The sequence below is a fragment of the Camarhynchus parvulus genome, chromosome 7, assembly GCF_901933205.1.
Source record: "Camarhynchus parvulus chromosome 7, STF_HiC, whole genome shotgun sequence".
Taxonomy (NCBI): domain Eukaryota; kingdom Metazoa; phylum Chordata; class Aves; order Passeriformes; family Thraupidae; genus Camarhynchus; species Camarhynchus parvulus.
Window position 1 is genome coordinate 22321776 of NC_044577.1, and position 10263 is coordinate 22332038.

Here is a 10263-nt window from a genome sequence, read left to right on the forward strand (position 1 = left end):
GGCATGGGCTGTGTGCCAGCTCCTGTGGTCCTGGACAGCCCTCTTACAGGGTCTCAGACTCTGCTCCAAATATTGCCACTCATCATCCCTCCATGATTTCTCGAGATTTATTTGTTCAGGTATTTCCAAATAAAGAAATAAGCCAGGTTCTATGGTTCTGTCAGCAAAGATTTCTTGCTTGTGCAAATTCAAAGGCTGCAGCTTGGCTGGTTGCACTTGCATCACCCTGGCATCAGTGAATTGGGCACTAGCATGAGCTGCTGATCCTTGGGAGAGTTGCTTGTCTTTGGAAAACCTCCTTGGGTAGTGTAGGGGATTTCCATGAAGACAGTGAGGCTGTGACTAAGAGCTATGACCAGACCCCTCATTCAAGCTCCCACTGCCTGAGCTATGCACTGGGTACAGTCACAGATGGCCTCAGGGCTCACCAGGAGTTACCTGGGCTTTCCTGGGCTGCCTACCTGCCTGTCTGTTACCCCATGGGGGTGACTGAGGTGGTGATTTCTCTGTTGTGATCCAGCCTCTGCTCCAGGTGTCAAGGCACATGCCTGTACAGAGCTAACAAACCATTGCAATCCTTGAGGTCAGTCCTGAGGGCTCAGGTGAGGAAGGGGTGGCTCGCCCTTCCCATGCAGGCTATTGATCTGCAGTGGAACACTTGTCCTGCCTTCACTGTGCTCTCTGTTCCCTGGATATCTCTTGTAGTTTCCCCCTGTGCTAGGGACTCAGTCTGCTCTGTTCCTCCCCAGGTCTTGCCCTGTCTGTGCCTGCTGCTTGGCTGTGCTGGCACTTCCCTTGGGGGGAGGGAGAAAGTGCTTGGTGTCCTTTTGCTTGTGGGGACATTGGCTTGTCCTGGGAAAGCAGAGGGGGATGGAGTGGGGGGATTTCCTTTAGGCATTATTACATTTAGGCAGGGCAATAGCAGCTGCCCTACTTCCCTTCCTAAGATCAGGACCCATCACAGGACACAAAAAAATCAGAGGCTTGTGTCACTGTGTCAGAAGGATACAAAAAAGTGGGAACCAGAGACAAACAGGAGCAGACCCTTAATGACAGATTCCTAAAGCACTTGCATGCCCGTTGCCTCTCCCTGAAGGCCAGTGCCAGGGGATCTGGACCAGCTCCAGGGCAGCACTGGAGCCCAGCAGGGCTTTGCCTGCATGTGCTGAAGTCTGTCTCGTCTCTCCATGTCTCCTCCAGTTGCTGCAACCATAGACCCTGCTTTCCAGTGCCATGGGGCTCTGGATCAGGATGATGGGCTCAGCGCCCTGGGTGGGTCCTGGCGGCTGGGGGGACCTCTGGCTGTGGAGGGGCTGGGGAGGGGGCAGAATTGCCGGGGTCCGACCCGGGCGTTTGCCCGCTGCAGCGGAAGCCGGAGCAGGGCGGCCGGTGGGGAGGGCGGCGGGCCGGAGCGGAGCCAATGGGGAGCTGGGGTAGGTGGAGAGGGGGTTAAAACCCACCCCGGTGCCGTCGGGCGAGCGAGTGCCCGGGAGGCGGAGCGGAGAGGAGGGCTGCCCTCGAGGGCAGCCCCGCTGAGCGCGGCGCGGCCAAGCGGGTGGATGCCCGCCGGTGCCGGGGCTCGCCCGGGGCTGGCCGGCCGGGCTGTGCCCTGGCAGGGGAGCGGTGCGGCGCCGGAGGGCTCGGCGGCTCCGCACGGGGCACGGCCATGCACAAGCCTATGGAGAAGTCCCAAAACTTCCGCATCGAAGCGCTCCTGGCCGAAGAGCCGGCGCGGAGCGCCTCCCCGCCGGGGCTGAGCCCCGGGAGCCCCGCGTCGAGCCCCGGTCCCGCCGGGCGCTCCGACACCCCCTCACCGCGGGCGCCCCCGGCCGCTGCGCCCCTCGCCCCGGCCGGCTTCGTGCCCAAGCCCGGCTTGCTGCACCTCTCTGGCCCCGGGCTCGGCGCCCTGCCGGCCCTGTACTCCCCCGCCGTGTACCCGCTCCCGAGCCTGGGGGGGCAGCACCCCGCCTTCGCCTACACCGGCATCCCGCACCTGCCGCCGCCCGGCGCGGAGCACCTGAAGGCGGCCGTGGCCGGCTCCTTCCCGCTGGAGCACTGGATCCGAGCCGGGATGCTGGTTCCGAGGCTCTCCGACTTCAGTGGTGAGTGAGTGACCCGGGGACCGACCCTCCCGTCAGGCGGAACGCGGCTCTGGGCCCTTCAGCCCCGGGGGCACCCGCCGGCACATGAGGTGCGGGTCCCTCCGACAGCCCGGGACTGAGGGTTCCCGACCCCATCTCTTCGAGGCCCTCCGGTGCTCCGGGTCGGGAGCCCGCAGGTACACTGAGCCCTCAGCGCTGACCCCGATACGCGGCTTTCTCTGTACCCACACCCGCTTCCTAGCCCGGCAGGCCTGGGGCGGGGAGGTGGGGTGTCCCACTGCTGGAGATCTCCGAGGGCTGCGAGGCCCTGGCGAACAGATGCGAAGGGCGAAGTCTCGCCTTACGCCGGCCCGGTGTTCCGGCAGAGCCCCGAGAAGCGCTGCCCGCGCCGGCGGCGGCAGAGCCGCACCGCGCCTACCCAGGCTGCCGGCCCCGCACGGCGCCGCGGGCTCCTGCGGGGCGGGAAGGAAACGAAAAGAGAGAAACGGCGGCAAAAACCTGCACCGGGAAACGAATAAATCCCTCCCGGTGTGTCTGGGAACGAACCCGCCCCAGTCCCGCTGGATGCGCGGCCGGATCGGGCTCCGTGCAGGGCCGGGCCGGCGCTCCGGCTCCCGCTCGCCTCGTGGGATGAGCGGCCGGTGAGCTCGTTCCTGGCGGCGGCTGCGGGAACCGGGCGGCCCGAGAGCATGCTCGGCTCCAGCCCTGCCCCAGTCCCTCCTGGTGGGCACCACCAGGGCTCGGGCAGGCACCGGACCCCGCACTGCTGCCATGGGTCCTGCAGGGCGCGGACGGAGCAAGAGCTGACTTCAGGCACTGGTCCCTTTCGCGTCTGGCAGCCCAACCTGAACCCTGCCCTGTGGTGGTCAGTGAAAAGATGGGCATTAAACCAAGCGTGACTGGTTAATAAAGCCCCGTCAGAGTATCCAGATTTGTTAGCTGAGGGTAAAAAAAAAAATCCTAAAAATTTGGAAGCCCATTTGCAAGATAATAATAATTTTAAAAGGCTGGGTAAATAACAGTGCAAAAATTACAGAGAATTACTTGAAAAATCACAAAATCACATGTATTACTCCTACCTCAGACTATTCCTGGTCAAGTTAAAGGGAAATCGGCTGTTTTTTCCCCCACACTGTCTCCCTTTACCTGGCTTCCCCTAGACTTTAGGAAAGCTCTATCTGTGAATCTAGAGGTGAAGAATAAGCCTCCAGTGCTATGGGTTATGTGTGCCCTTCAAAGATGTCACTAGATCAAGAAAAAAATAAATCCTGATTAGTTAGAAGTCTTCATTATTTATTACATCTTCTTGCTCCTCTGCAGCAGCCTCTGTGTTATCTTTGAAGGATCTGGGTCCGTTGGTGTATCTCAGCATCCTGCAGCTTCATACAGGGCTGTGTTTCACCACAGTGGGGATGCTCCACTGCATCTGATCCTGTAGCCCTGAGTGCAGCTTCTGGCAGGGATAACATAGAGATATTTGTACATCAGCCCCATTCTTTTCAAAAGCAGCATGTGATCTTCAGCTGGTTGTATCCAAAACCTCACCGAAAGGAAACAAATTCCAAATTATTGGCATGAGAACAACTTGTGAAGGGAGCTCTGCAGAATGTGCTGGATCAGAATGTCAAAGGGTCTTGTGGGAACCATTGGGCAGGGCTCCTATGGAAGTTCAGCAGGAAGAAAAGCAGTTTCTGACCCAAGTGTTACTTGCTTGGGTTCTGGAGATCCCAAAGCAGGGTAGACATGTGGAGGTGTAGCAAGGATGCAACAAAAGCTGCCAAAACTATAAATTTTAAAAACAGGATGACCACTGCCTCAATCCATGTCCTTACTAAAAGGTGTTTGTTCCCAATTCCTGGGAGCCCTTTGGAGTGGGGATTCTTTCTCTACAGAGTGTCTTGTCAAATATTTCAGCAATTCTTCTGCTGTGCAGAAGAGAACTTTTTCCATCTTCACATCCTTATTTCTGTCCATTGGTAACCTTAGGGTTCTCAAGGGTGTCTTCAGGCCCTTGCTCCTGTGGGCTCACTGAAGCTCTGAAATCAGGGTCATTTGCAGCTTGCTTTCTCCTTGTACCTACAGCTGCAGGCTCCTCGGTGTGCTGGCCATGCTGTAGGGACAGGGACAGGAGAGGGCACCTGCCTAGGATCTGCTGCCTCCACAGCCCTTTCTCGTCTCTCTGAGGAGGGGAATGGGCTGGGCAGGAGCCTTCCTTCCATTATTGGCACAGGTCTCCTGGGCTGCCTGCAGTTTGTGGGAGCCCCTGTCCTACCACCCAGCCTAGACAGACAGATGGACAGACCTGCCTGGCTGAAGTTTCCAGAGTGACCAAGTCCAAGTGTCAAGGCTGCTGGTGCCAGTCATGTTTAACTCTCCCAGAAGCAGTGGGCAGATGCTGTAAGAGATGAATCTGAAAGCCTTCTAGGACATATTATGGATCATTCCAGGGGCTGATCACCCTTGGGATTTATTTAAAGGGAATTCCAGGAGTAAATTCTGGAATGAATTCCTTCTTTGGGTGCATGTGTAGCAATGTTTCGCAGGTGTGGTCTGGTTTGATCTCCTGGGGACAGTCAGGAGGGGGGAAGCAGCAGGACAGCCCATGAATTGTAAGCTCTGGGGTATTCATTGCACACACCCCCCTGCTGTCACCTGCGTGTGGGGCTGCCAGGGAGGCTGGCTGAGACAGTCGGTGCCCCCAGGGCCTGGGTGCTGTGCTCGGTGAAGCAGTGCCCTGCTGTGGGCAGGGTGAGTGCCTCCCTCCCTGGCTGCCTGTGCGGAGCCGCACGTGGTGCCGGGCTGCCTCTGCTGCAATGCGCACTCGGGGGGCTCTGCAAGGCCTGGCTGCAGGAGCAGGCATGCCCTTGCTGCAGGAAACAGGGATGCTGCCTGCCCAGGTTCTGCTGTCCCCAGCCTGGATCCCTGTCCCGGGACTTTGAGCACCTCCTGAAGCACCCGGAGCAGCATTTGGCACTGGGATGCCAGGCCTGTTACTTTTTCTGGGAGCTGTGATTTATTTGCCTTTTCTGTCAGTGTGGAAGTGTGGTGCAGTGGTAGCAGCCAGTGCAGAGACCACTGCAGCTGAGAGCTGTGGAAGTGGGGGGCAGTGACATACAGCTGTGGACTCTCAGGAGGAGCAAAGGATCCTCTCCGAGGGACCTGGTGCTTAGATGGCTTTCCTGGCACACCACTTCCTTGCATCACCCACTCACTAAGTTGATGGCCTGGAGCCCAGATCAGATGCTGCCCATGATGGCAGAGAGCTTGCTGATGGGCTGTGCTGAGATAGGAGAGCAGACAGGGTAAGTCTTACCAAACCTGCTCAAAAAGCTATGCCTTCCAAGGCTCACCAGGTGTAGAGTGGTCTGGTGTCAGCTGGAAATATGGGCTGGGAAACAGCTGGCAAGCAGCAATTGAGGTGCAATGGTGGAGCAAGCAAGGGGCTTGCAGAGGTAGCAAGTGCCCTTACACATGCTGCCCCACTGATAATGGCCAGGACTGCTGGCAGGTCAGAAAAGCCTCTGGTGACGACCCTGATGCTGAGGCTACCTCCCTGAGCTCTGACATCCAGAGAAACACCTAAAGCAGTCAGGGTGTTAATTTCCTCTCCTTTATCTGCCAGACCACAATTTGAAGTGAACTGTAGTTAAACAAACCAAATTAAAAACAAGTGAGTTAATATCAACCTAGGATTACCCCTGTTATCAAGTAGGCGGAACTGTATCAAATAAACCAACAATTCTTTATAAGCTTTGTCTAATTATCCAGAAGGCAGCTGCCTTGCAGAGCTCCTGGCCTCAGACTCGGAGGGCATTCCTGGCCCCAGGCCAAGCAGTTTATTTACTGATACTGCAGCCAGGTGCCAGGCACCCTTCAGGGGGTCCAAGCCCTGCCAGGCTGAAAGGATGTTGAGACAAGCTCTGATCCTGGATGGAGTGCTGCAGGAGATGGCTGAGCCGAAAATAAATCCCTTGGCAAGCAAAGGTGTGACACTGGGGCAGTCCCTGGTCTTCTGGTAGGAGCTGGGTAAGATGGAGAGCCTTCCCAAAGGATAATACTTTGTGAGATGCTGGGTTCATAGCTTGATGAGTGGAGAAGGTAAGCCCTGGGAGGCATGCTTGCTGTGCACCCTTGGGAGGATTCTTTGTCCATGTGGCAGCCTGCCACAGGACAGGGAGGCGTGGGACTCAGCAGAGCATGCTGATAGTCTCAGCTTCTACCTCCTTCCTTTTTTCTTTTCACAGTGAGAATCTGCAGATCCTCTTCTGCCATACTCTCTCCACACAAAAGAGCTAGAGCCCTTTGGGAAAGGTAACAGCAGAGCTGATGCCAGACATGTTGATCATTCATGTCCATGAAAACCTGCTGCCCTAGGTGGCTGCAGATCAGCTGTATTGCCTTGGGCTTTCTCAACCTGGTGTGGAGGCCAGATCTTGAACAAGCCACAGTGGGGAGCACTGGTGATGGATAATTATAGCTGCTGAAGGGTGTGTTGTCAGAGGAGGTCACAGATTAGGTGGCCAGCCACACTCTGTGGGCTAGGCACTGGACTGGTGGTGGCTCAAACTGGATGACAGCACCACAGATGGGTTTGAGGATTTGGTTTGGTTTGCTTTTTGTCAGCACTGGGGCAGGAGGCAGGGTGAGTTTCCAAGGAAGTCAGGCTCTGTAGAGTATTTGTAATGGGCACACTGCCCTGAAACTGAATTGGACACTGAGAAGGAGAAATCAGGGCTGGCAGCAGGGCCATGCTCCAGAAATCAGTCCCCTTGATTTGTAGTTATTTGGGATGTATGCTGTTTGGATTTATTTGACTTTTGGACAAACTTTCTGTTCTTCTTTTCCCTGCTAGACCAAGCAGTCCTCAGCAGCTCACCTGGGGAAAAGTGAGTCTCTTGAGAGAGTGTTGTCAAAGCAGGCTGCCTTCCAAGCTCCTCTGAAGCTGGACAGACCAAACTCGAATTGCTTTTAGGATTGAGATTCTTCTGTGAGGCACTTCTCTGCCTCTACTCTTCTGCATCTGGTTTTACTCTGGTCACATATGACCTTGCTAGAGGAGGCACAGAGGAGCCTTTCAGGTTGATCTGAAGGATTTCTGTGCTCCCTGGAGCCAGGACACAATGCCCTCGGAGCTGAGCCCTGGGCTCTCTGCTTTGGAGTGGGGAATTCAGACTGGGAATGTGATATCTCTTCACTGCTGGACCCTCCAGTCCAGAAAGCACAAAACTCCTGGATTTTTGGATGCTGAGGGGGCACAACCTCTTCCCTTCTCTTTCCCCAAAACATTCTCTAGAGACCATGCTCAGAAAGAGGAACTGCTCAGAGGGGCCCTTCCCTGACCTGGTACAGCCAAACTGCACAGTGCAGCCTCGTTGCAGGGAGGGATTCTGGGGCTCCAGGTGCTCCAGCCGCCCTCCTGTCTCTGTCAGCAAAGGAGGCTCACTGGGACCCTTGGGGTGCTGGACACTGCCTGGGGCTGCTTTGTGTTGTGCCCCCAGCAACAGAATGAATTTCCCCTCCAGTTGTCTCTGATGCATTTCTGGGCTTTCCCTCTCCAAGGAGCTGCAGAAGGTGTTAGCTTGGGCTGCCCCATCCCTGCAGATGCTAATTCCCATAACACCTCCTTTTCTTAGTCAGAGGAAGCCTTTGCAGACCTGTTTGGTCCCATGGTTCCATGGAGGATTTGTACAGCCCAAGCATCCACAGCTAGTCAGAGCCCAGATGGCTGCTGAGCTCTGCAGAGCTGAGACATCTCTCATCTCTATTTGTCCTGGAAATCTTTTGAACCTCTCATTCAGTTTTAGCCTTGAATATGTTTCCTATGCAAAATAAGGCATCATGTCAGAATCACTGGCACAGTGGGCCTCTGTTCAGTCAGTCCCTCAATTAACTGGCCAGGTGGGTCCCACAGGCTGTCTCTCCTGGCACTGAGGGGCTACAGGCAGAAGAAGGGGCTGTGTCTGTCCCGCTCCCATGAGGCATTTGCACAGCCCTAGCCCAGCCTGTGTTCTATGTGTTTGACCCAGCATCCAGGTACTTGGGATCAAACCTGTGTTGTGATCAGTTAATAGCTCCTTCATAAATTCCTGCCTCATGTGTCATCGCTGTGTTTGTGAAGGGCTCGGTGGACACCTCGGGAGATGGGCAGGTTGGGATCAAAGCTGGAATCTGGGGGAGATAACATGAATGGTGCCCCATGCCCAACAAAGTGGGTCAGTTGGAGTGGCCCTTGCCAAGCAAGGCACACTTTTGGGGCCAGGATGATCCGTCTTGTTACCCAAGATGTGTCAGCAGGGATGTGCCAAGGTCCTTTTGCGTTAGTGCCCACCACCACCACCTCCCCCTGTTCTCCCCCACGCCCCTCCCTGCTGCTCCAGCACTTTATTCCCAGCTGCAAACCCCTGGGCTTGCCGCTGTGGTGCTGGGAGAAGCAGTAAAAGCTGAACCCCAGGGGGACAATAAAGGCAGTGCAGAGGAGATAAGCAAGGATCAAACGGAGAGCGGCAGCCACCCTGTGCTGGACTCTCAAAGGTCCCTTTGTTCTGCTGCCTCCTGGTTCAGTGCCGCTCTGCCTTCAAGGGCTGCAGGTGAGATAGCGGTGCTCACGGGCAGCCCCAGCGCAGCCCCTGGCCGTTGAGCTGCCACCTGTGCGGCCCAGCAATAAAAAAAGAGAATTAATTTCAGTCTCAGCACCGATCCCAGTTGTACACCGAGGTCTGATAACATATCTCACTGGTTCCTATCAGGCAATAAAGCCATTATTGGGGTGGGAGATGATGGAGACATTCACCTTCCTCCTCATCCTGGCTTTGCTGAGGGGTTGTCCCCTTACCAGTCTGCTGTCCCCTGACCCCTGCCCGCTGTCTGCTCTACAGCTGCCCCACAGTCTGCTTTGATGGGGAAGTGCCGTCGGCCCCGCACAGCATTCACCAGCCAGCAGCTCCTGGAGCTGGAGAACCAGTTCAAGCTCAACAAGTATCTGTCCAGACCCAAGCGTTTTGAGGTGGCCACGTCGCTGATGCTCACTGAGACACAGGTACCTTGGCCCTGGGGGAATGGAGCATAGCACCATGGAGCTGCTGTGGGGGCAAGGCAAGGTCATGGGCAATGCTCATGCCATCAGCCCCCACCCCACTGCTCCTATCAGTGCCCCTTCAGGGCATCCCCTGCAGAGACCTGTCTGGTGGGCTTCAGGGTGTTCTCTTGTGGTGGGCACCCCAGAAATACTGCTCCTCTTTTTACCTGGCACCCCCAACTTGGATTTTAGAGCCTTCCCATCCTTCAACATGCTGTGGGAGGGGGCTTTTTGTGGAGTAATATGAAAATGTCCCTGTGCATATCCTTGGCTGGAAGGGCGGAAGGCAGCAGCCCCCGTTATTCCTCTCCCCATGACAACCTCATCCTCTTTGTACATACGTGTAGCACCATGGGATGCCCTGCAATGAAGAGGGGGGGTTTTGGGGGGGCCCTCCCTGCGGGGAAGGTGAGTGGGGACAGGATGCAGCAGGGTACATCCTCTCCCCTCGGGATTTCCCTTGGCAGGTGAAGATCTGGTTCCAGAACCGCCGCATGAAGTGGAAGCGGAGTCGCAAGGCCAAGGAGCAGGGGGCTCAGGTGGAGCCTGAGAAGCAGCGAGGGCTCAGCAAAACCTGTGAGAAGCTGCTGCCCAGCGAGCCCCAGGGACAAGCTGCCGAAAGCCCCGAGTTCATGGGGCACAGCCCTGACTCGGGCTTCCTGCACTGCAGCGCCGCCGAGCTGAGCTATGGCCAGGACTCGTCTTGCTCGGGGGGCGAGGAAGAGGAGGAGGACGAGATGGGCGCCACAGAGAGGAAGATTGGCTCTGTATTGTGAAAGGCGAATGGAGCCAGCTGGGCAGAGGGGCCAGGCTGTGTTGGGAGGGTTCTCTTTGCTGGCAGACACAGACTGTGCCTGGAAGGAGCAGGGGGCCACAGGGCACCTGCCACCCTTTAACTTATGTGTGTTTGGATCCTATTTAACTTGTAATTATTCCTCTGTGTGTATCTGGAGGAGTCCCCAGATCCCTCCCCTATAAAGCTGTTATCTGGATGCCTGTGCTTTTCCTTAGGGGACAGAAAAATCCCCTGTCCTGCTACTGTGCTGTCCTACCAAGTCTCTGGGGAAAAAGGGGGGGGACAGCTGG

The 10263-nt window shown here is 56.3% G+C and overlaps 1 protein-coding gene across 1 annotated transcript; it reads left to right on the plus strand.

Moving 5' to 3' along the window:
- Positions 1-1666: 1666 nt before the first annotated feature.
- LOC115905932 (motor neuron and pancreas homeobox protein 1-like) lies at positions 1667-9953 on the plus strand. Its single transcript, XM_030952659.1, has 3 exons — positions 1667-2102; positions 8978-9138; positions 9645-9953. The coding sequence occupies exons 1-3, from the start codon at positions 1667-1669 to the stop codon at positions 9951-9953; spliced, it is 906 nt and encodes a 301-aa protein (XP_030808519.1).
- The last annotated feature ends 310 nt before the right edge of the window (positions 9954-10263 follow it).